Here is a 26173-nt window from a genome sequence, read left to right as displayed (position 1 = left end):
TTGCCCCATTCTGTGCCTAGAGAGCTTTTTGTGCTTGTTAAATCCCTTTGACTAGTACTTACCAGATTTCAATTTCAAATGCCAGTAAAAATGTTATCTTTATTAATTCAGCAGAGAAAGATGGCAGGATTTTCAAGTAATAAAATGTCTTAAAAACCTGCCATTTATGTTTATCATTATTTTATTTAAAAAGACAATTTAACACTAAAAACTTAGGGAAAAAAAGAACACCTGGTTAAAATAAATAAGTAAATAGACATTTGTAACAAGTATGGTACTATCATTATGTAGTATAGATTAGATAAAATTTATTCATAGACCAGAACTAGTTTGAAGATTAGCTTTAGAAAAAACTTTTTTTAGGGGCCAGCGCTGTGGCGCAGTAGGTTAATCCTCCACCTGCGGCGCCAGCATCTCATATGAGTGCCAGTTCTAGTCCCAGCTGCTCCTCTTCCAGTCTAGCTCTCTGCTGTAACTGGGAAAGCAATAGAAGATGGCCCAAGTCCTTGGGCTCCTGCACCTGCATGGGAGACCGGGAAGAAGCACCTGGCTCCTGGCTTCAGATCGGCACATCTCCAGCTATTGTGGCCATTTTGGGAGTTAACCAACAGAAGGAAGACCTTTATCTCTGTCTCTTCCTCTCACTGTCTGTAACTCTACCTCTCAAAACAAATAAAATCTTTAAAAAAAAAAAAAAGAAAAAACTGTTTTTAAAGATTTATTTATTTTGAAAGTCAGAGTTAAACAGAGAGAAGGAAAGGCAGAGACACACACACACACAGAGAGAGAGAGAGAGAGAGAGAGAGAGAGAGAGAGAAAGATCCTCAATCCTCTAGTTCACTGCCCAGATGGTTGCAACAGCCAGTGCCGAGTCAGGCCGAAGCCGGGAGCTAGGAGCTTCATCTTTGGTCTCCTATGTGGGTGGCAGGGGCCCAGACACTTGGGTCATCTTCCACTGCTTTTCCCAGGCCATTAGTAGGGAGCTGGATCGGAAGTAGAGTAGCTAGGACACAAACTGGCACCCTTATGGGCTGCTGGCATCATAGATGGTGGCTTTTATACGCTATGCCTCAACACTGGCTCCAAGAAGACTTTTTTTGTACTTTACTTTGTGTATTTATTTTTGTTTCCTGAATCCAGAAAAAAAAAGTTTAAGAAAATGATATTGACATTACACCTTGGTTAAAAAGGATACGCATAGTTGGTATATCCACTGGGTAAGATGGGTGGCCGTTGTAGGATTTGAACAGAAGAAAGGTAACATTTGCGTTAAAGGTTAAAAGTAGCTTTCTACTGCCGAGTTAAGAGTAGGCTGTAGAAGGTCAAAGATAGGAACTTATTGCAGGAATTCAAGTGTAATATAAATGTGGCATGAACTGCGATAGTACTAGAGGAACAGAAACCTTCAAATTCTGTGATATATCTGGAAGATGGAGTACACTAAATATATGGATGGACTAGGTGTGGGGAGAGGAGGAAAGGATGACTCCAGTGCTTTTGGTCTGAGCAACAGGAAGGATGGAATTTCTTTTGAAGCAAAAAAGTCTTAGATAGAAATAAGGAAGTTTAAAATCCACATTAAAAAAAAAAAAACCTCTTTACTATGGGTGATTTTAAACATTTACAAAAGTAGAGAGACTGGGATAACGAACTCCAGTGTCGCATCATCCAACTTCAATAGTTACCAACTTCAACAGCCAGTCCTGTTTATATACATTGTAAGGAAGTTTAGTGTATTGTGGAGCAGAATTTGGGGGATAAACTGAGAGGTTAGTTTTGGATGTGTGGAATTTCATTATATAAGTGCAAGGTTTAAGAGAGGGGTCTGAACTGGAATTATTAGCATAAACATGTATTTAAATCATGAAACTGGTTAAGATTACCAAGTAAGTGAGTATAGACAGAGAAGACCAAACACACCCTGGGGCATTCCAGCATTAAGTAGTGGAAGAGGCATCAGCAAAGTTGGCAGTGTAAACTGAGGTGCAGCTAGTTCAATAGAAAACTCTGGTAAAGTCTGGTTCACCAGAGACCAAATATGCTACTCTATCAAGGAGGAAAGAGTGATAACTGGTGTCAGGGCTCCTGAAATATAAGTAAAATGAGAGCTGAGAATTGATGATCTTGATGAGCAATTTGGGCAGAATGGTCAGCTCAAAATTCCGATTGTGGTAGGTTGAAGAGAGTATAGAAGGAGAGGGATTGGAAACAATAACATGAGATAAGGTTGAAAAGTCCCTTATCTGAAATACTTGGAACTAGAACTGCTTCAGGTTTTAGAGGGTCATTCTGTTTTGTTTTGTCTTGTTTCATTTTGGAACCTTTGCATAGACTTTATGGGTTGAGCTTCCCTAATCCAAAAATCTGAAATCCAAAATGCTTCAAAACTCAAAAACTTTTTGAGTACATTACATTTTGGATTTCACATTTTCAGATTAGGGATGCTCAACTAGTGTAGAACTTTTGCAAGAAATTTTATTGCAAAGGGGAGCAAAGAAATGGGGTAGAAGCTGGTGAGGGGATTTAGATCCAGAAATAACAGTGTGTTCATTTGCTTAAGGAAATTGATGAGGTGGCAGTTGGGAGAGATGCTATCAAAATGCTGAGAAAGCAAGAGGAGATGGGATCTGTTTCACGAAAAGGTGGATTAGCCATAGGTAGTCTTGGAAAAATTGAGCTAAAGTAAAATTGATTATGTGGGTACACAAATGCCAGCATATATGTGTATTTGTATTAGTGAGTCTTTGGAAGTATTCCTTGCTTGCATTTCTCTCAGTGAGGTGGAAAATACAGTCACCAACTGAGGGTGAGGATGGAGGGACATTAAAGATTTAAGAGCAGATATAAAATATTATCCTAGGAGAGTAGGAGGTAGACTGATTTTCTGGAACCATCCAGTTGAAGAAATACAGAGTACTTCAAAAAGTTTATGGAAAAATAGAATTAAAAGATAAAATTTATTTTGGTGGCAAAATTTTTAAAACATATATATAGGTTTTTCATAATATGCATTTTCATGAATTTTTGGAGACCCTCATGTGTATGGTTTCAACTTTTTTGCATTATGCTAAACATCTTTTAATTCCATTTTTCCATAAACTTTTTGAAGTACTCTTGTATACCTGATAGTAGGATTGTTAGATTATAGCGGTAGTTCTAGCTTTAATGTTCTGAGGAGCCTCCATACACAGTGGCTGTATTAACTTACATTCTTCCCAACACTGTGTGAGAGTTCCTCATTTTTTATATCCTCACCAACAATTACCATTTTTCCTTTTGATTATAGCCATTTTAAAAAGGATTTATTTAAGGGGCACAGTTACAGACAGAGGGAGAGACAAAGAGAGAAATCTTCCTTCTGCTAGTTCACTCCCCAAATGGCTGCAACAGCCAGAGCTGGGCCAATGTGAAGCCAGGAGCCAGGAGCTTCTTCAGGTCTCCCATGCAGGTACAGGGGCCCAAGTACTTGGGCCATCTTTCACTGCTTTCTTGGGTCATTAGCAGGGAGCTGGATCAGAAGTGGAGCAGCTGGGACTTGAACTGCTATATACTTGGGATGCCGGCACTGCAGGTAGGGGCTGTTCCACTTCCGATCCAGCTCCCTGCTAATATGTTCCAAGAAAGCAGCAGAATATGGCCCAAGTACTTGGGCCCCAAACCCATGTAGGAGACCTGAAAGAAGCTCCTGACTCGTAGCTTAGGCCTGGCCTAGCTCTGGCCATTGCAGTCATTTAGGGAGTGAATGAGTGGATGGAAGATCTCTTTCTCTCTGTCTCTCCCTCCCTCTTTCTCTCTCTGTAACTCTGCCTTTCAAATAAATAAATAAATCTTTTTTAAAATGCAAAATTAAGTCCACAAATGGCAGGAAAAAAGTGGAATACAAAACAGGAACAAGGGTAACAAGTGTAAAACAAATGAATAGGATATAAAATAATCCAATTATATTTAAAATCACTTTAAATGTCAATGCAAATATGTCAATTAAAGGATAGATTGTCAGAGTTGGAGCAAAAACAAGACCAAATACGTGTTATCTAAAAGAAACCCATTTGGGGGCCATTGCGGCCATCTGAGAAGTAGCCCACCAAATGGAAAGCCTTTCTTTCTCTCCTTCTCTCTGTAGCTCTGACTTTCAAATAAATTTTTTTTTTTAATTAATACACTTCCAAAACAGAAAGCACCAGGCCCAGAGGGATTTACTGGCAAATTCTTCCACTTAAGAAAAAAAAAATGATACGAATTTTCTGCAGTCTCTTCCAGAAGATAGTATCAGAGAAATACTTGATTCATTCCATTAAGTCAATATTACTCTAATCCCAGAAGTAAGCAAAAACATTACAAGAAAGAGAAACTACTGATTAATATCTCTCATGAACACAGATGACAAATCCACAAAATATTAGCCAAGTGAATATGTGTATAAATGTTATACACCATGATCAAGTGATATGTATATTTCAGAGCCACAGATCTTATTGGCTCTAAGTTGAAAAGCCCTTCACTCAGCCCAACTTCCAAAGTGACCAATGCAGCTGAGGGGACGGCCAAGTAGGGGCAGCAACATTGCAGGCAGAACTGTAAATTTCTTGTTAGAGATGCCCCCTGCCTTTACCTGGCCAGCTCTCCTCCCAGGCCAGCTAAGTAATGAAAGTCAACAGGGTGCCTTCCCCCAGGAGGTTCACAGCTCCCTTAGGATGTACCCCATGTGAAGAGATAGATAGGTCTGGGCCTCTTAACTTACAAGGCCTAAAGCCCAACAGATTATTATCAAGCCCTTCTGTCAGGTTCTATTTGCCTCTCAATCAGAAAACTTAATTGTAGCTTAGACAGCACCTTTCTTAGCTCCTCTAATAATGACTCTGTCCTTTGTTCTAGACCCTGTCTAGCGCACTTGGGCCTCATTCCTTCGTAATCATAACCTCTACTCTACCACCAATGGCTCTACTCCCAACCTGTGTGTACTGATGGTCCTCTTCCCCACTTAATGCTGTATAATTGTTCAGACCTGGTTAATGCCATTCTTAGGATCACTGGTTACTATCCTCACCCTGTCTTTTATGACCTTGTCTAAATATGATCAGAGTTGGCAAACTTGGAAGGCTTCCATAGCCTTGGCAACTCCTGACGAGAGCCTAGGGTGGTTACTGGTGCCATAAACTAGAGTGTCAATTTGTTGGGTCAACAACAGGAGTCACTGTGCACTTGCTCCTCTTGTGGGATCTCTGTCCTTAATGTGCTGTACATTGTGATTTAATGCTATAACTAGTACTCAAACAGTATGTTTCACTTTGTGTTTCTGTGTGGGTGCAAACTGTTGAAATCTTTACTTAATATATACTAAACTGATCTTCTGTATATAAAGAGAATTGAAAATGAACCTTGATGTGAATGGAAGGGGAGAGGGAGCGGGAGATGGGAGGGTTGCAGGTAGGAGGGAAGTTATGGGAGGGGGAAGCCATTGTAATCCATAAGCTGTACATTGGAGATTTATATTCATTAAATAAAATTTAAAAAAAATTTTTTAAAAAGTGATATGTATATTTAATGCAACTTGATATGTACATTTAATGCAATCCCAATTAAAATCCCAGTAATTTGTGTTCTGAACTCCAAAAACTAGTTGGGATTCTGGTGCTGAAGGCAGATGTTTAACCCACTGAACCACAATGCCGGCCCCTTAATTTTGCATTTTATATGATTCTATTTTCTTTTCTTTCTTAGCATATCAAGTATTCCCCCACCCCTTCTAAGTGGTTGCCCTTGAGTTTGGATTATACATTAATGGCTAATCAAGGTCCTCTTTCAAATAATAGCATTCCACTTCATGTGTAGTGCCATACCGTATAACAGAACTTCTTAATTCTTTCCTCCTGTTCCTTCTGTGATTGATTTCATTCATCTCGCCTACATATAGAACTATGTAAGCATATACACACATTCACATACATAACTGAGTACATTCTGGCCATCATTATTTTGAATAAGCTGTTATTTGTTGAAAAGAAAGAATAAGAAAAATAAGTTTTTATTTTACCTTCATTTAGTCCTTCTCTGAGGATATTTGTTTCTTTTTTTAGATCCCAGCTTCTGACCTATATCATTTTTCCTTCTCTCTGAAGAACTTCTTTTAACATTTCATGCAGATCTGTTCTGTTGGGAACAATTTTCTCAGTTCTTGTCTGAGAAAGTTGTTCTTCCTTCACCTTTTTTTTTTGTTGTTAAAAATTTCTATCTTGGTATGAAATATATAACATTAAATTTACCATCTTAATCGTTTTAATTATACAGTTCAGTAGTGTTAAATATGTTCACATTATGTGCAACAGATCTCTAAAACTTTTTCGTCCTACAACACCAGAGCTCTGTGACTGCACATTTTACATTCATGCCAGCAGTACACAAAGACTCCAACTTCCCCACGTTCTTGTCAACACATATTATTTTTTCTGTTTATAATGGCCATCTTGATGTGTGCGAGGTAGTATCTCGTTGCTGTTTTGATTTGCATTTCCATAATTATTAGTGATGATGAGAATCTTCATATGCTTTTAGGCCATTTGTATATCTGCTTTGGAGAAATGTCTATTCAAGCCATTTTCTTGTATTTTAAGTGAGCTATTTTTTTATTGATGAGATTTAAAATTTATTTATATATTCTGAATATTAACTCCATATCGCATATATTATTAGTAGTTATTTTCTTCATTCCATAGGTTGCTTTTTTTGTGCTGTTGGTTATATCCTTTAATGAACAAACGTTTTATGTCTGTCTTTTCCTTAATCTATTTTTATGTGTATTTTTTATGTTACTTGTGATTTTCCTGTTGTTTCCAAGAAATCATGACCAAATCCAGTCTCCAGAAATTTCCCTCCTATATTTTCTTTAGGTGTGATGTTTAGCATGAAATATCTCTCCATTTATTTCTGTTTTCCTTTATTTCATTTGGCAGTATTTTTTGGTTTATAGTGAAGTCTTTCACCTCTTTACTTAAACTCTTAAGTCTTTTATCCTTTATATTGCTATAGTAAGTAGAATTGTTTTCTTAATTTTCTTTTCAGGTTGGTCATTATTAGTATATAAAAATGAATCTAATTCTTGAGAGCTGATTATTGTATCCTGGAACTTTGCTGAATTTTTAAATTAATTTTAGCAGTTTTCTATAGACTTTTTAGGGTTCTCTAGTAATTGTTGGGAAATTTTTAGGTATTGCTTGCTAGTTATAGGTCTGTACATATTTATATCTTCAATGAGTCTAGAAACATTATATGATTCTAGGAATTTATCCATTTCTTCTAGGTTATCTAATTTGTTTGCATATAATTTAAGAGTAGTCTCTTATAAATCATTTCTGTGATACAGGTTGTAATATCTCATTTTTCATTTCTAATTTTAGCTATTTCAGTCTTTTTATTAGTGCATCTAAGACTTTAATTTTGTTGATTTTTTTTTCAAAAAGCTATTTGTTGAACTTGTCATATTATTTTTCTATTCTTTGTTTCATTTATCTCTGCTCTAATCTCTATCATTTCCTTCCTTTTGCTAGCTTTGGAGGTTTCGTTGGTACTTCATTATCTTCCTTTAAGGTTAGGTTCAGTTGTTGATTTGAGATCTTCCTTTTGAATGTGTTTACCATTACATATTTTTCCTGTTTTTGCTGCATCGCATAAATTTTAGTATATTGTGGGGTTTTTGTTTGTTTGTTTTAAGGGAAAAGTTTTATTGCTGGGTATGGGAAACCCAACAAGCTGCCTCTGCGTGCACAGAGAACAGCAGCCTGTACTGAGAGAACAGATCTTATATAGCTTTGCAGAGGGAAGGAAGTGGGAGTGGCAAATCCCATTAGGGTGGAGGTGGAGCTGACGTTTGTGATGGGGCCATTTGGTCACCTGATTTCTAGTAAGCCAGGCTGGGCCTAGGAAGATGGCACCATTTTACTAACCCTTCCCCCCCCTTTTTTTTAATAAAGCAAGTGTCTAGTATTACAATAGCACCAAAAGTCCAGGAGCAGTGGAGGGACGATGATCTATCTTCTAGAGCTGCTTCCTGCTGACATGGGGTGACAAATTACTCTCTGCTGGCATGGGGCAATGTCTAAAGTCATGATGTCCTGGATGGGGAGCTGAGTATATCCCTGTAGAAGCATTTGGTTGACTGCCTGGTTAAAACTTTCCCTTTTATTTGAAAGGGAAGTTTTGCCTGTTTATTGTACTCACAGTGAAGTAAATCTAGCCATGAAATCTTAAAATAAGCTCCCATTTTGGCTGTGCTATTATTACAGAAAATTGTTAGCCATCCCTTTTATAAGATCTAAAGATCAAACTGTATAACCTGGAGAGTCCTTCAGTATAGTCAGTTCCCCATCTTGATGAGAATAGAGAAAGGATGGAATAAGTCAAGCTTCCCAGACAATACTGACAATAATAATATCAAATGAAAACATTTACCAGAAGGTCCAATGCCTTCTATAAGTTTTAAGACAAGAGTACATGTATTTGGAAACATCCCTTAAAAATCTGACATGGTATAACTTGTTTGACCAGCAAACTCAAGCACAAACATGTCAATAGCTTAAATAGTTTTAGTTTCTTTCCACCAACAAATTTAAAACATCTGATACAGAGATTCAGGTAACACAAACCAAAATGTATCTTCAATTAATTTAGCAGTTTAAATTTATGAGCAATATTTTATCTATAAGCCAGTTAAAACAGAGCTCTTAATAAATTTTCCCATGTACACGTATAATATGTACACATGTATAATAACAACATACAAGATACAACAATAAAGCAGTTTCATTAATAGCTTCTTAAAATCTTTTAACTGTTTTTTAAATTACCAATTGATTCAAATTACTTTCTGCTCTTAGTAACCTCAGTTAACCATACTTTCTCTCAGTTGGAACCTGTAATGCATTATTGGCTTTATCTGGTTACAGAGCCATCCCAAAGTATTGAATACAATAGTGTTCACTGTGAAAAGCCCTTCAGGACCTATAGGAGGACAGTTAAACACAGAACCAACAATGTTAGTTTTATGAGCAGCAAGTCTGTTATACAAAACTGGATAACAAAAGACTTTAAATAGCCATGTTTTAAAATTATAAACTCATTAACCAACAAGAGGCACTTGCTTATTCCACACAGTATTTTTGAAAGTACCTGTAGGGGCCAGTGCCATGGCTCACTTGGCTAATTCTCCGCCTGTGGTACCAGTACCCCGGGTTCTAGTCCCGGTTGGGGCACCGGGTTCTGTCCTGGTTGCTCCTCTTCCAGTCCAGCTCTCTGCTGTGGCCCAGGAAGGCAGTGGAGGATGGCCCAAGTGCTTGGGCCCTGTACCCGCATGGGAGACCAGGAGAAAGCACCTGGCTCCTGGCTTCGGATCGGTGCATCGCGCCGGCTGTGGTGACCGTTTGAGGGGTGAACCAACAGAAGGAAGACCTTTCTCTCTGTCTCTCTCTCACTGTCTAACTCTGCCTGTCAAAAAAAAAAGTACCTGTAGGGTTTTACAAAACATTTATCCCTTTTAGGCCTCTGGGCCTGTCTCATTGAGATAACCATCGTGTCTGCTAACAACACGACATTATTAGACTTTTTTTTTAACTTTTAGACATTTTAGACATTTGTATCAATAGCATTTTACATTATCATAACTTAAAATTTAGCACTACTTCACATCTTGAATTTTTATATAATCTTATATAATTTTTATATAACCTTTTATATAATCCAAATAGCCTGATTAGTTGGTGTCTCTACAAGATGAGAGACATATATCTTTTGATATTTTCAGGAGTCCAACTGGAAATATCAAAGTCCAGAGAATTTGGAACTTTGAGTTTTTTGGAATGCCTGTCAAGGATGCCAAGGAGGTTTAAAATATCTGATAGAAATAGGATCCCTTAAAATCATGACCTAATATAGACCAGATTTGATCAATTACAAGGTGATTACTCAGATGTTTTAGAATAAGCATATACTTAAACCATAACTCTTAATAGAAACACAGCTGTTTTAAACAATCTTAACAGAGACATTAAGAGAATATAATAAATTACTTTAATAGAACACAAATGGGTCTCTTCTTGGTCATTCCAAAAATAGGAAATGAAATAAAACCTCAAATTTAAGAGCTAGTACATGGAATAATATCCATGGAACAGTTTTAACAGAGTCAGAACAAAGGAAGAAAGAATAGTTTACTAAAGCTGGCTAGAAAACTGACAGAGTCACCAATTAGACAAAACTATCAAAATGAGATGCTGCAAGTTTTAAACAGATTTTTAAGATGATTTCAAAATACTATAAAAACCTCATTGCTTTAACAGAGGGTCAATTCTAGTTCTATGTCAAATAATAGCTTTTGCTATTATTTAACTGTACAGTGAAAGCCAGAGTGGTGAACATAGAAGAAAGGGGTTTTGGCTTTTTTGTGAGAGCTTTGGAAGTTCAGAGAGCTTGAGCTGGAGAACACAAACAGAAATAGAAGAGTTAGACATAGGAAATCTTCCACTTCTCCGAACGTTCACAAAAGTGGTAGGGATCCCAGTAATGTTGGGGTTATATGTGCCGTTAAACAGCCACTTGGATGGGTTGTCACAGTGGGAGATAACCGAGAGGAGGATCAGACAGAACATGGGATGAAGAAGTGCCCATGGTGATCCATAGAGTCAGAGTGGCAGATATTGGGCATCCCCGAGATCACGGCCGTCCAACGGGAGGATATGGGAACAGAGGGTTGGGTTATCCATGCACCCACTGGAGCCCAGGGCACAGCCTGTAGAAGAGAAACAGGGAGTTGAGTTGTCACCCACATCCACTGTTGCATGGATGTAGAGGCATGAGGCCGTAGGAATTGTGGTGCCTGGTCCCAGGACTTTGGGGCGAAGGTGCGTAGAACCACAACCCATGGAGAGTCACAATGAGAGGATCCTCCAACCCACCCCGTCTTACCTCAGGAATTTTGGAGGGCCGGTGTGTGGATGGAGATCTCAGAGTGTTTGGTGGCAAAGAAGGAGGTCCGGGGATGGGTTTTGTGTTTGGCAGAAACCCAGGATCCCGAAGCAGCTTACATCCCTGAGAGTAGAGCAAGGTTGACGGGAGAGCCTGGTCCTGGGTTTTAGCACATGAAGGAAAGGCCACCACAAAACACACCAAACACCAGAGTAAGGGAAAAGGTTTATTGTCAGGTGGGGGAGACCCAACAGGCTGCCTCCCTGTGCACAGAGAACAGCCATATTATGTTTTATTTTCATTTGTCTCCAAACATTTTCTAAATTCTCTTGTGATTTCTTCTTGGACCCATTAGTTGTTTTATATTGCCTTGTTAAATTGCAACACATTTGCAGATCTTTCTTTTTTCCTGCTATTGATTTATGGTTTTCTCTCTGTGTTCTGAGAATATACTCATGTGACTTTTTTTTTTTTTAAGTTTTTAAATTTTTTTTAAATTTTTTTTTTTTGACAGGCAGAGTGGATAGTGAGAGAGAGAGAGACAGAGAGAAAGGTCTTCCTTTTTGCTGTTGGTTCACCCTCCAATGGCCGCTGCGGCCTGCGCATCGTGCTGATCCGAAGCCAGGAGCCAGGTTCTTTTCCTGGTCTCCCATGTGGGTGCAGGGCCCAAGGACTTGGGCCATCCTCCACTGCCTTCCCGGGCCATAGCAGAGAGCTGGCCTGGAAGAGGGGCAACCGGGACAGAATCCGGCACCCCAACCAGGATTAGAACCCGGTGTGCCGGTGCCGCAAGGTGGAGGATTAGCCTGTTAAGCTATGGCGCCGGCCAAATGTGACTTTTTTTTTAATTTAAAAAGATTTATTTATTTATTTGAAAGAGTTACACAGAGAGAGGAGAGGCAGAGAGAGAAAGAGAGAGAGAGAGGGAGGGAGAGGTCTTCCATCTGATGGTTCACTCCCCAATTGGCCGCAACAGCCAGAGCTGCACTGATCTGAAGCCAGGAGCCAGGAGCTTCTTCCGAGTCTCCCACATGGGTGCAGGGGCCCAAGGACTCGGGCCATCTTCTATTGTTTTCCCAGGCCACAGCAGAGAGCCGGATTGGAAGAGGAGCTGCCGGGACTCAAACCGGCGCCCATATGGGATGCAGGCACTTCAGGCCCAGGTGTTAACCTGCTGCGCCACAGCGCTGGCCCCTTTTATGACTTTAAGTGTTGACTTGTTTGTGTGGCCTAATGTGGTCTGTCTTGGGTAATATTCCATCTGTGCTTGAGAAGAGTTTGTACTCCGCTATTGTCAGGTGGAGCATTCTGTACATCCTAGTTCCAGTGGAGTCATAGTGTCTTCAGTTCCTCTGTTTACTTACTCATCTTATGTGTTATTCTTTTTCTACTGAATGTGAGGTAGTGAACTCTTCCATTATTGCAGTGCTGCCTATCTTCTATCCCTTCACTTCTGTCAGTATTTGCTTCATATATCTGACTGTGCTGATGTTAGATGCATATATATTAATCATTGTTATATCTTCCTCATGAATTGACCATTTTATTATTATATGAGTGTAATGTCCTTCTTTGTCTCTTGTAATAGTTTCTGTCTTAAAGCCTTTTTTGTCTGTTTAGGTATGGTCATTCCTGCTCTCTGTAATTTTCCATTCGTAAGAATATCTTTATTAACCCTTTTTCTTTTAGCTTATGTATATTCTTAGATATAAAATGAGTTTCTTGCAGACAACATATAGTTGGGGGTTGATTTTTATCCATTCAGCCAATCTGTGTTTTTTTTTTTTCAAATTAGTGTGTTCAATCTGTATATGTTTACAATGATCAGAACTAGAAAAAGATTTTATTCCTCCCTCTCTCCCACTGTCCATCCCTCTCTCCTTTCCTTCTTCCTCTCTTTTGTCACTCTGTCTGCCTGTATTTTGCATTACAGGTCTTGGCATATTAATCACAGTTGTTTTAAATTCTTCTGATAATTCCAGCATTCCTGCCATATCTAAGCCTAGTTTTGATTCTTGCTTTGTCTCTTCAAACTGTGGTTTTGAAATTTTTATTAAAGTAAGATATTATGTACTGGATGAAAAGAACTATAATAAATAGGCTATTAGTGACATGGTAGTAAAATATCAGGGAAAAGGAAGTGTTCTGTAGTCTATTGACTATGTCGTGGTGTTTTAGGGAGCCTGTCTTGACTTTCCATGCCTGAAATGCTCCTGTGGGCTTTCAGCCAGACCAGGAAGCCTTAAGGGCTGATTCTGAGGTCAGAATGTTACTTAAAGCTATTGTCATTCTATGATTCTGCTGTGTGGACTGCTTCCCATGTTGGAATTCTCTCCTTTTTAATTCTATCTATTATTATTACCAGGCACTTGATCCTATTTATAATGATCTCTTTAACACTTAATCCTCTCCATATGTTCATTTTAACACTTAATATGATCACTTTAACAATTAAAATGGCATTTTGATCACCAAGGTTAATGGGATTTGGAGTCCCATGACAAGTTTTTAAACTCTACCCTTAGAAGTCCATAGGAATGTATGCAGAACTATACAGCTTTACAGTTTCAAACTTCCTCCTCCCTCTCTTATTCCCACTATTATTTTTTACTAAGATCTATTTTCATTGACTTTCTACACATATGATTAACTCTATGTTAAGAGTTCAACAAATAGTATGGAAAAAAAAGACAAAAAAAAAAAAAAAAGGAAGTGAAACTGTTCTTCGACAGTCAAGACAAAGGCAGCTCAAGTCACCCCTTCTCGAAGTTTCCATTTCACTTCTACAGATTTCATTTTAGATGCTCTATTAGTTCTCACAGATCAGGGAGAACATATGGTATTTATCCTTTTGGAACTGGCTTTTTTCACTAAGTATGTTTTCCAGATTCATCCATTTTGTTACAAATGATTTGGTTTCTTTTTTTTTTTTTTTTTACTGCTGTATGTAGTATTCCATAGTGTACATGTCCCATAATTTCTTTATCCAGTCTTTGGTTGATGGGCATTTAGGTTGATTCCATGTCTTAGCTATTGTGAATTGAGCTGCAATAAACATGGAGGTACAGATAACTCTTTTGTTTATTGATTTCATTTCCCTTAAGTAAATTCCCAGGAATGGGATGGCTGGGTCATATGGTAGGTCTATATTCAGATTTTTGAGGTATCTCCATACTGTCTTCCATAGTGGCTTTACCAGTTTACATTCATACCGACAATGTGTTAGGGTATCTTTTTCCCCACATCCTCACATTTGTTGTTTGTTGATTTCTGTATGAAAGCCATTCTAACTGGGGTAAGGTGAAACTTCACTGTGGTTTTGAGCATTTCATTTTATAAGGCTTTTTGCTGTCTTCAGAGTTGGATGGCATGTTCAGCATTGAATTAGGATTATAAAATCTAAAGCCAGCTTTATTCCATCAGTCAGGTTCTATATAGAATTTCTCTAAATTATTTACAAATGTTTAGCTTTCTGCCATTATATCAATGTGATTAGGTCCTCTGCTGTGGATTAGTACTTGGAAGTAAAAATCAAGATTTCCTGACAATAACTGGTTTAGTTATTCAAAATATTTACTGAATACTTTTAACCAGTGTGTTCCATACCCTGTTGCAGATGCTGAGGAAATAGCAATAAAACACCTGCTTTTGTGGAGCTTAGAGTTTACAGATAAATGAGTAAAGCCACAGAATAATAAGTATAATGGAGAAAAATAAATGGTGAGGAACAGATGCTATTTTAAATAACAGGGAAGACTGATCTGAGAAAGGTATTTTTCAACAAAGTTCTAGAGATGTGGGAGAATCCACACTGGTGTTGGAGTAGTGGAGGGATAAAGGAGAATGTCACAGGCAGAAAAAGAGGTAGAAAGGCCCTGAAACAACTGTGACTTTGACAGAGTCAGAGAAGAGCAAAAGGACCTGTGGCTGGAAGTAGCAGTCTAGAGGGAACGTGGTCAGAGAAGAGATCAGAGAAGCAGATAGGGAGCCAGGTCATGCTTTGGACTTGTTATTTTATTATATGGTGGTAAGGACCCCTTCCACTGGTTAATCGAGAATAGACTAGAGATTGACAGTGAAGCAGGAAGAGTCAGTGTAACAGGTTCCAGGTTAGAGCTAGAAGTTTCTTTGTTAAGCTTCTAAGTGCTTTGCAGCATTCATATATTTTGCAAATATATATTGGGAGCTTACTCTATACAAGGCACTGAACTAAAAACGAGGAATATAATGGTCAGGAGAACACATGGTCATTTTCCTCCTAGAGCTAAGAACCAATAACCAGAGTTCTATCCAATCAGTGCTGGTTGGTGCTTGTTCTGTGTTGAACAGTTTCAAGGGAAAACTATTGTGAATTTACTCTTTTTAAAATTTCTTTAAATTTTTTAATTTTTAATTTTATTTTTTGTGAATTTACTCTTAAAATAAAGTTAGAAAAATTAATATTGCTTAGTTCCTTGAAGGAAAACTTTTCAAAATGGCTTCAGAGCAGTGAAGTAATGAGGATCCAAGTTGGGTAAGGAGTTATTGCCATGGCTTTGTCTCCTAAGGGAAAAGTGCATTTCTGAGTTACTTTTGAATCATTTATTACTTCATGTCCAGACAGGAACCCCAGGATTCATACTGGAATAGTTTTGACTAGAGGGGATTGAGAATTGGTCCTATAGATTGTTTGTATCATGGCACTCTCGACCTTTATCATTTTTCTGGAGCTCTAACTGCTGAGGAGAAACATGCCTTCAGTCTACCTCAGCTCCTTTATAACGGCAGAAGTTAGTGTAATTGATATCAAATGGGTTAACTTGCGGTGACTCTTCCTCCTCACCACCGGAGAATTAGGCAGGCTGCCTGCAGCTTGCCTTGACGGAGGAGGGGAAGTGTGCCACCCACCACTCAGCCTTCCCCGAACCCGGGGGACAATCAGACACGGTGGGGAGCCCAGTCGAAGCAGGATCTCAGTTTATTATAAGAGGAAGGTGTTTATATAGCTGAGGTACAGAGCGGATGCGGGCAAGGGCAAGGGGTGGGGTGATGTGATGCAGAAGGGTCTTAGCCACTCCTGTTATACCACCTCAATGATCTGATAGGCAAAAGCGCCCTGGGGCTGGGGTGTTTGCCACCAGGGATTTGAAACTTAAAGACAGGTTTTCAAATCCGAGGCAGGCTCAGGAAATTTCCTCTAGGCCTCCCGGGATTCAGCCTCCCCCACATGCCTTCAGTCTACCTCAGCTCCTTTATAACTGCAGAAGTTAGTGTAATGCATATCAAATGGGTTAACTGAGTATTAATTGCATTGGGATGGGCTTTACATCCAATCAAAATTTGAGATTTCTCCAGTTTAGATCTTGGAAGCATATAATAATACACCTATTACATAATACAAAAAGCTAACAGCATACTTTGCATGTATAATGGCAGTTGATTCTCAGAAGAGCCAATTAGGAAAGTATGTGTATTGTCATGTCCATTTTATAGGTAACAAAAATGAGACCCAGAAAGGCCATGTAAGTTATCTTGAGGGCACATAGCCACATAGAGGTAAGTGGTAGTGTTGCAATTTAAATTCCTAATTCCAAATACAACTATGCTCATAAATACTTCTCTGCTCTGTCTTCCCTCCCTTATCTTTCCCCCACACCCCCTCTTGTCCTTCCACCTCCTTAACTCACTATATCAAAAGGAAAACATTTTTGAGATGAACTAATTTCTTCAAAGTTTAAGTCTAGTAGCAGTATATGAGAATAGTCATTTCATCATAGTCTACATTAATAAGGTAAAGTGTCCCATTTATGTTTCTCCCTCTGTAACCTGTTAGGCCTTTTGCTTATATATCTGTTGGGATCTTTGTGTTTTGTTATCAATTGGTATGTACTGTTTAGAAGGGAATTTTATGTATGACCTATCATAGTCCCCTTTGCTACACTGAGTTATACTAAATATTAGACAAATCCAGTCAGCAGACTAAAGTAATGTAGAAGCAGTTCTCTATTATGCAAAAATAACAGGCCTGATGCCACAAGTACACCTGAAGCTAAGCAAGTTTTTTAATTTAATTTTCTTCATATGAAGGAAAAGAAAAAAAAAATACTAGATTAGAACACAGTAGTACTTTGGAATACACATAAATTTAAACTTGTTGAAGTCAACTCTGGAAGAGTGTTGTATATCCTGACCTCCTGGTGACCTGAAAAGGAATAATGAAAAAAAAAAAAAAGGAGACTGAAACCTTTCTGTACATAATACAAGGAAATACATTTTAAGTACTTGAAGTCTGGCACCATATTTACCATTCTAAAATCCATTAACTCTGATATTTCTTTTCAGGGTGATGAAAAATCTTTTAATGTGTTTATTTCTCTATTCAGAAAGATCTTGAGTATACTTGTAGTTTATCCATATGGTTAATGCAATTAAGCTAAAACCAATAAAGAATATTTTAAAAAATATTTATTCATTTATTTGAAAGGCAGAGTTACAGAGACACAGAGGAGAGACAGAGAGAGATCTTCCATCCACTGTTTCATTCCCCAAATGGCCAAAAACTAGCAACAACAACCAGGAATACAGGCCAAAGCCAGGAGCCAGGAGCTTCTTCTGGGTCTCCCAAGAATTTGGGCCAACCTCTGCTGCTTTCTCATACACATTAGCAGGGAACAGGGTTGAAAAGTGGAGCAGCCAGGACATGAACCATCGCTGCAGACCCTGGATTAACTTGCTATGCCACAGCACCAGCCCCCAAAGTTCAGCTTAAAAAAAAAAAGTCATGTTACCCAAAATAAAATTTAGCCCAAACTGGTAGCAATGCTTAGATACAATGAGACCAGGAATCCTAAGCACATGTACCAGGAGACAATACAGCTTAAAGGGGAAGACCATGCACAGGCTTTGGAATCTGACAGTCGGGAGTCAGAGTTTTGGATTTTCCGTTTATTGCCCGTGTGACTTTTTTTAAAAGATTCATTTATTTTAAAGGCACAGTTACAGAGAGAGAGGAGAGAGAGAGATCTTTCATCTGCTAGTTCACTCTCCAAATGGCTGCAATGGCCAGGGTAAGCTTAAGCCAAGAGCCAGTAGTTTCTTCCAGGCCTCCCACATTTGTGGCAGGGGCCCCAACAGTTGGACCATCTTTCCCTTCTTTCTCAGGCCTTTAGCAGGGAGCTGGATCAGAAGTGGAGCAGCCCGGACTTAAACGGGCACCCATGTGGGATGCTGGCATCACAGGTGGTGGGTTAACCCAGTGAACCACAATACCTGCCTAAGTTTCCTAACCTCTCCATACATCCATTCACATGTAAATATAACTAATAGTGGATACTTCACGACATGGAAGGGACTCAAATCAATATGTAACAAATGCTTATGAAAGTTCCTGCCACATATCAAGAGCTCAGAAAATGATAGCAATCATTATAAAAACAAAACAACTCTAAAGAAATAAATCATAAAATACTGTCATCAAAATTCAGTCATTAAATAGTTTTGAGTAAAAAAGAAAAAGATTGCCAAAATCATGAAGCATTTGGATAATATGTGACTTTATAAACATTACACTTGGAATTTCTTTTCAGTAACAATAAGTGATCTAGTTTATTTTTGTTTTAGAATTTTTTTGTTATGACATTTGGCATCTAAAGTAAAAGAAAGGTATATTTGTTATACATGTTCTGATATCTTGTAAAGATTTTGACAAGGTATTGCATAGATGTTAGAAATATCCATTTAGTGCCGGCGCCGCGGCTCACTAGGCTAATCCTCCGCCTGCGGTGCCGGCACCCCTGGTTCTAGTCCCGGTTGGGGCACCGGATTCTGTCCCGGTTGCCCCTCTTCCAGGCCAGCTCTCTGCTATGGCCGGGAGTGCAGTGGAGGATGGCCCAAGTGCTTGGGCCCTGCACCCCATGGAAGACCAGGAGAAGCACCTGGCTCCTGCCATCGGATCAGCGCAGTGCGCCGGCCGCAGCGCACCGGCTGCGGCGGCCATTGGAGGGTGAACCAACGGCAAAGGAAGACCTTTCTCTCTGTCTGTCTCTCACTGTCCACTCTGCCTGTCAAAAATAAAAAAAAAAAAAAGAAAAATATCCATTTAGTTATTACAGTTTTCTCACTATTGCATACAATTGAAAACATGAAGGTAAATGTATATGCAGAACACTTCTGCAGGTTTTTATCACTCCATGGAATCATTATACCACACCATGGAAGTCTTGAAAGAACTCTTGTAGGCTTAAAGTGTAGTAGAGATGTTAGGGGTAACTGTCTATCTAGCCATCACTCCTAATTGCATCTCCCCCTAAAAACAGAATAGAAAAACTGCTTTAACGATCGACTGTTTCATTACCTTCAGAAATCTTTCTATTTTGGATATACTTGCCAGTCAAACAAAAAGGATTTAGCATTTGGAAATATCTTCCATAGGCAGAGCCTATAATCAAATGCACAGAAACTTCAAGAACTAGCAACTTGAAACTCTTGTAGAAATATAGTGTTTGTACTTCAAGAAGGTTTATGGAAAAATGGAATTAAAAGGTAAATTTATTTTGGAACAAAAAATTTTTTTAGGGGCCAGGTGTGTGGCACAGTGAGCTAAGTTGCTGCCTTCAGTGCCAGCATCCCATATCAAAGCACCAGTTCAAGTCCTGGCTGCTCCACTTCTGCTATAGTTCTGGGCTAATGTGTCTGGGAAAGCACTGGAGGATAGTCCAAGTACTTGTTCTACTGCCACCTATGGGGGAGATCGAGATGAAGCTCCAGGCTCTGGCTTCGACCTGGACCAGCCCCGGCCTTTGCCACCATCTGGGGAGCGAACCAGCAGATGAAAGATACCTCTCTCTCTCTCTTCCTTTCCCACCCTCTCTGACACTCTCCTCTTAAAATAAAAATAAATAAATCTTTAAAAAAGTTGTTTTGAAATCTATGCAGTTTTTTTCATAGTGCATGGAAAATATGAAGTACCTGGGTTCCAAAATATAAATGGTAAAAAATGACTTTTATAGCTGATATATTTTAAGGCATTCTTCTTTATAGCTTATTTATATTTTCAAGGTAATATATAGGGAAAAATTTTATTACAAAGATTAGAAAAAAGAAAATGCATTTTATAGATTACATAAAATAGAGCAATGCTTAATTTTTATAATCTTTAGCTATTAAAAAATGCTAAATATTTACAACTGCATTTAACTGCCTTTAACCTTGAAAGTAGGTATTACTTCCTTTGCCAAGAGCTTAAAAATAATCAGAGAATTCTCTAACAAATTTGGCCTTAAAAATATTTTATCCTGTTGCATTTTGTTCAGATTTCTTGGGACTGGTATGGAGGAGGGAAGAATAGAAGATAAGGTTTTTTAAAATTTTTATTTGCTAGAGAAAGCTGCTGTTGTTTTCCTTACCAGCTGATAAGGCGATTAAGTAGCCACTTTCTCAACAAGGACAATAGTTTTGGCCTTGAAGCCTGTGAATCCAGTGATATACATCATCCCTGGGCAGATTATTTATAATGTGCATTTGAAGTCATTCTCTTCTTGTGAAATCTGTATTTAGCCCCAAATGTTCAATACGTTTTATCTTTTACTTTGAGGAAACTTACTCTTAGTTGATTTAATGTGTGGACGAACTTGTTATGAAATTAAACTTGTAAGTTTTGCATCACCATGTCTGCACTGACCAGATTATTTCAAATTAGCTCAGTTTTGAGTTGTCTTTGGAAATGGTGATTCCTCTATGGATCCAGATGTTTTTGTGATCTCCTGACCAAATGCAAATCCCCACTTCACTTTCATATTTATCTGGTAGAAGGCCAGTGAAGTTCAGGCATGAATGCAGGGTACACGAACATGAGATGAGGTGGAAGGAGGCAGGGGTCAGATCATGAACAGCTCTATGAAGGCCATCAGGAGCTCAAGTTTTATTCATAGTGAAATGTTAAATGTTAAATGGAAATGACATGATTTGATACCTGTTTTGAAATGATCACCCTGGTTGCTAATGAGGAAAATGCCATTAAGCAGAAATAGATGGGAGACCAGAAAGGAGGCTATTATGGTGATACAGACTATTGGACTATAACTGGGGAGACAGAAGAGGATAGATTCAGTACACATTTTGAAGATAAAAGTTGATAGGACTTGGTGACAGATTGAATATAGGCCCTAAGGGAGGAGTGGGGAACCTTTTTTTTCTGCCAAGGGCCACTTGAATATTTGTAACATTTGCAGGCCATACAAAATGACCAACTTAAACATTAGCCTGCTATAGATTTATTGAACTTCAAGTCCTGCCTGCAGTTGCCTTGGCAGGGCTGGACCAAGTGATGATTTCACAAGGCTCATACAGCCCATGGGTGTTCCCAGCCTGTACCAAGGGAGAGACATCAAGGATATGCCCAGGCCTGTAGTGCCTGCCTACGTCTTTGGGGATTTTTCTTTTTCCTTTTTTTTTGACAGGCAGAGTGGATAGTGAGAGAGACAGAGAGAAAGGTCTTCCTTTTCCGTTGGTTTATCCCCCAATGGCTGCTGTGGCCGGCGCACTGCACTGATACAAAGCCAGGAGCCAGGTGCCCCCTCCCGGTCTCCCATGCGGGTGCAGGGCCCAAGGACCTGGGCCATCCTCCACTGCACTCCCGGGCCACAGCAGAGAGCTGGCCTGGAAGAGGAGCAACCGGGACAGAATCCGGCGCCCCGACTGGGACTAGAACCTGGTGTGCCGGCGCCGCAGGCGGAAGATTAGCCTATTGAGCCTCAGCGCCGGCCTTTGGGCATTTTTTAAAAAGATTTTTATTTATTTATTTGAAAGAGTTACACAGAGAGAGGAGAGGCAGAGAGAGAGAGAGAGAAAGAGAGAGAGAGGTCTTCCATCCGATGGTTCACTCCCCAATTGGCCGCAACAGCCAGAGCTGCGCTGATCGGAAGCCAGGAGCCAGGAGCTTCTTCCAGGTTTCCCACGTGGGTGCAGGGGCCCAAAGACTTGGACCATCTTCTACTGCTTTCCCAGGCCATGCAGAGAGCTGGATTGGAAGTGGAGTAGCCAGGTCTCAAACCGGTGCCCATATGGGATGATGGTGCTTCAGGCCTGGGCTTTAACCCGCTGCGCCACAGTGCTGGCCCCTGGGGATTTCTACTGTGATGGATCAGTGTTTTTGCTGTACATGATGAGCTAAGATTTAGGGCTTGAAATGAGGAACAGGTTTAGAGGGGAAAATCAACTTCTGTCCACTTGTATGACATAAGATTCCCAGATGAGACTATAAAAGTACCTTTATGAAAGTGTTCTGAAACTTTTTTCGAATCATAATGCTGGGACAGACATGTGGGCTAGTGGTTAAGACTCTAGTTAGAATACTCACATCATATCTCAGATTACTTGGGTTCAGCTCCTGGCTGCAGCTCCTGATCCAGCTTCCTGCTAATTGAGCCCCTCAGAATTGCGGTGATGAATCAAGTAATTGGGTTCCTGCCATCCATGTGAGAGATCTGGATTTAGTTCCTGGCTCCGGACTTCAGCCCAGCCTAGCCCTGGCCACTGAAGGAATCTGGGGAGTGAGCCAAGGGCTGGGAGTTCTCAGATTGCCTCTCAAATAAAATAAAATGTTTAATCAATTTTATTGCAATTGGGGTGTTTTCTTTTAAGATTTATTTATTTATTTGAAAGGCAGAGTAAAAAGAGGGAGAGACAGAGAGAGAGAGAGATCTTTCATCTGCAGGTTCACTCCCCAAATTGCCACAAAGGCTGGGGCTGGATCAGGTATGAGACAGGAGCTTTATCAGGGTCTCCCATGTGGGTAGCAGGGGCCAAAGTATTTGGGCCATCTCCCTGCTGCTTTTCCAGATGCATCAGCAGAGAACTAGATCAAAGTGGAGCATCTGGGACTTGAACCGGTGCTCATATAGGATGCTGGCATGGCAGGCAGTGCCTTAAGCTGCTGTGCCACATGCTAGCCCCATAATTTTTTTTTAAATGCCAAAACCCACGTGGGAGACCTGGAAGAAGCTCCTTGGCTCCTGCCTTAGGATCGGTGCAGTTCCAACTGTTGTGGCCAGCTGGGGGAGTGAACCAGTGGATGGAAGACCTCACTCCCTCTCCCTCTTCCTTCCTCTCCTTCTCTCTCTGTGTAACTCTTTCAAATAAATAAATCAATCTTAAAAAGACTGCCAGTTCCTTTAAAAACTATTTAAATTCTAAGAGGTATAAATTAAACTTCTGTGATTATAAAGGTGATAAATTCATTGTAAAGTAATTAAAAAGGCAATATTAAAAAGAAACCACTTATTGAATACCTATGTGCACAGTTATTTGCTCATATTCTCTCATTTCATCCTCACAATTCTACAAGGTAGATAACTCTTTTTACAGGTAAAGAACTGCATGTTCAAAGGCTAAGCAACTTACCAAGCACCGCAGAAATGTTGAAGAATTGAAGCTCGCTGTTCTGTTTTTATTCACTAATGTGTTAAAAACATTTGAGTATATTGTGATATGTTGTTTTTTAAGAGACTTTGAGAAATCTGAATATTTTAGATTTTGTTCTTCAGCATAAATATTTCAAAACTGGTATTTGAATACACATATAAAATACTAATAAAATTGTGATTCTATTGCAATCTTTTGCAAAGAAAATCAAGATAAACATAGTTGACATCCATTTTAATTGCCTATAGTAAAAAATTAAACTAAAACTTCAGGCCATTGACTTGAACAGCTTATTGACGCTGACAGAAAACAAACAGAAGACATCATTTAAAGGTAAATAAATCAAAAGGCATTTAAAATAAATGACTGAAGACCTAACTTGAAATTTGAAAAGTTAAAAATTCTTCGCTACATATTTGAATTAATTTACCATTTTCTATTACAGGAGATGAGTATGATGTATGTGCTATTTGTTTAGATGAATATGAAGATGGAGACAAGCTCAGAATCCTCCCCTGTTCCCATGGTATGAATAATTACATACTGCTTTGAATTTACAAATAGACTAATTTATAGTTAGCCTGGATATTGTAGGGGAAGAGCCAAAAAATTATTAGCCCACCATAATCCAGCCTCTGTACTAATTAGTGGTCTCATTAGAGGAGGAAGGCACATTATATACAGTTACAGACTTCTTTCCTCCTGTCCCTACATGCATATGAATCTGAACACTGAATACACATGGTAAATGATTAAATATGTTCTCTGCCATCGCATACGAACTGAACATGTCTCTTTTCTATCAACAGCTTATCACTGCAAATGTGTAGACCCTTGGCTAACTAAAACCAAAAAAACCTGTCCAGTCTGCAAGCAAAAAGTTGTTCCTTCTCAAGGTGATTCAGACTCTGACACAGACAGTAGTCAAGAAGAAAATGAAGTGTCAGAACATACCCCTTTACTGAGACCGTTAGCTGCCGTCAGTGCCCAGTCATTTGGGGCCTTGTCAGAATCTCGCTCACATCAGAACATGACAGAATCTTCAGACTATGAGGAAGATGACAACGAAGATACTGACAGTAGTGATGCAGAAAATGAGATTAATGAACATAGTGTTGTGGTCCAGTTGCAGCCTAATGGTGAATGGGATTACAACATAGCAAATACTGTTTGATCTTTAGGGGATGATTGGTTTATTTCCCTTTAAAATGTTTATTTGGATATATAATTTCATTTTTTGCTCCCTTCAGAGATCTCATAGAAGTAACTTATTTTTTAGTATTCTAGTTTAATCAGATTACTGAAACAGACTTTCTGATCTAGTAGTTACCTTCAGGAATACATTTCCATTTTATTGACAAGTAATAACAGATTGGTGCTGTGACTCAAGCATCAAATCAAGCTCTTTTGGGATGAAAGATAGCCAAAACACTTAAAAAAAAAAAAAAAACCTTCAATATAGCTTACAATTAAGACATAGATCAAAATATGCAAATTTTGTTTTACACATGAGGTCAGTGCTGTAACCAATAGCAAATACTAAGCCAGTTCCCACCTCCATCAAGTTACCCAGAATTACTGAGTTGGAGTATGTTCTGGTTTTTCTCTAAATTGCCACCGTTGGTGTGAGGCAACAAAGTATTTTAGCATTTTGCTTCCTATCATTAGCACCCCCAAAGAAACTCAAAGCTGTTGTTTTCCTTCCTTGTAGTCTTGTCCTGATAGGAAAGGGCTGTAGTAGTGATTTCAAAAGCTTTTTATTTTTTAAAGGTTTTGAATACTATAGTGTTATATATAAATTTGATTCAGCCGTTAATGTAATGTCTCTGGACTTTACTCACTGAATTTCAGTATCCTTAAGAATTTTTTTTGTGATCAAAGCAAAAGAAAATGCTGCATAAAATACCAAACTTTAGCAACTGTTAATACTCAGATCATATACCTCTTACTAAAGAGCATCTTATGCTAGCTAGCCCTGCTAAACTACGTTCACAGGAAACTGTTCAAGTATTGGATTTGAAAGTAAGTGCTTATGTTTAACAGAACTAATGATGTACTGAAACAATGTATTACGAATAGCTAAATTATATTATACATCATTGTAACTGTAGAAAATATAGACATGTATAATCAAAATGCTAAGAATTTTTATATGGCCTTGTATGAAGGGAGTTTGAATGTTAATAAACATGTTTTTCACTTTAAGAACCAGTGTTCTGCTATAGTATTACTTACCATATTAGTCTTATTTATATGCATAATACTATGGAAGGATAATGATTTAGGTCAGATAAACACATATCACCTTAGAATTTTATACAAGATAACTGCTCACAATTAGGTTAATCCTCAAAAAAGCAAAGACTTTGTAACTCAAATCATTTCAAAAATAGTGTAATTTGTAACCCAAATCATTTCAAAAAGTGTAATTATGGTACCCTGTTGCAAATTATGGTATATCTTAAGAACTTTGTATATCCTTGTAAGAATAAAGTAGATAGGGGACTTCAAAAAGTTCATGAAAAATGAAATTAAAAGATGTTTATTTTGGTGCAAAATGTTTTTGAAATCTATGCACAGTATTTTTATGATGTACATGAACTTTTTGGAGACCCCTTTTGTATAGCTACATCTGTATTGACATGGGACACTGTTAATGAATGAAAGTATGTTATACAGTAATATGAATATCAGATATATGAGCTTTGTTATAAAAAAAATTTAAAAACAAGTATAACACTATGAGGAGGAACTTTACTCTCTGAATTACTTTTAAAAATTTCTTATACTCATTAGGAAAAATACCCAGGTAGTTCCACTT

The 26173-nt window shown here is 38.7% G+C and overlaps 1 protein-coding gene across 5 annotated transcripts in view; it reads left to right on the top strand.

Annotated features, from left to right (window-relative positions):
- RNF13 (ring finger protein 13) overlaps window positions 1-26173 on the top strand; it is a 175266-nt gene extending 149093 nt beyond the window's left edge. For 2 of the 5 annotated variants that reach the window (XM_062213178.1, XM_062213174.1), the window contains exons 6-7: window positions 23798-23878; window positions 24162-26173. In XM_062213178.1, the coding sequence (XP_062069162.1) occupies window positions 23798-23878; window positions 24162-24526 (446 nt within the window). In that variant the 3' untranslated portion in view covers window positions 24527-26173. The remainder of the gene's footprint in view (window positions 1-23797; window positions 23879-24161) is intronic. The other 3 variants (XM_062213168.1, XM_062213165.1, XM_062213171.1) reach the window with 2 other exon arrangements.

This window comes from Lepus europaeus, chromosome 2 (assembly GCF_033115175.1).
Source record: "Lepus europaeus isolate LE1 chromosome 2, mLepTim1.pri, whole genome shotgun sequence".
In the NCBI taxonomy this organism is placed as follows: domain Eukaryota; kingdom Metazoa; phylum Chordata; class Mammalia; order Lagomorpha; family Leporidae; genus Lepus; species Lepus europaeus.
The sequence above is the reverse complement of the archived record's forward strand: the minus strand, read 5'-3'. Positions and strand labels throughout refer to the sequence as shown.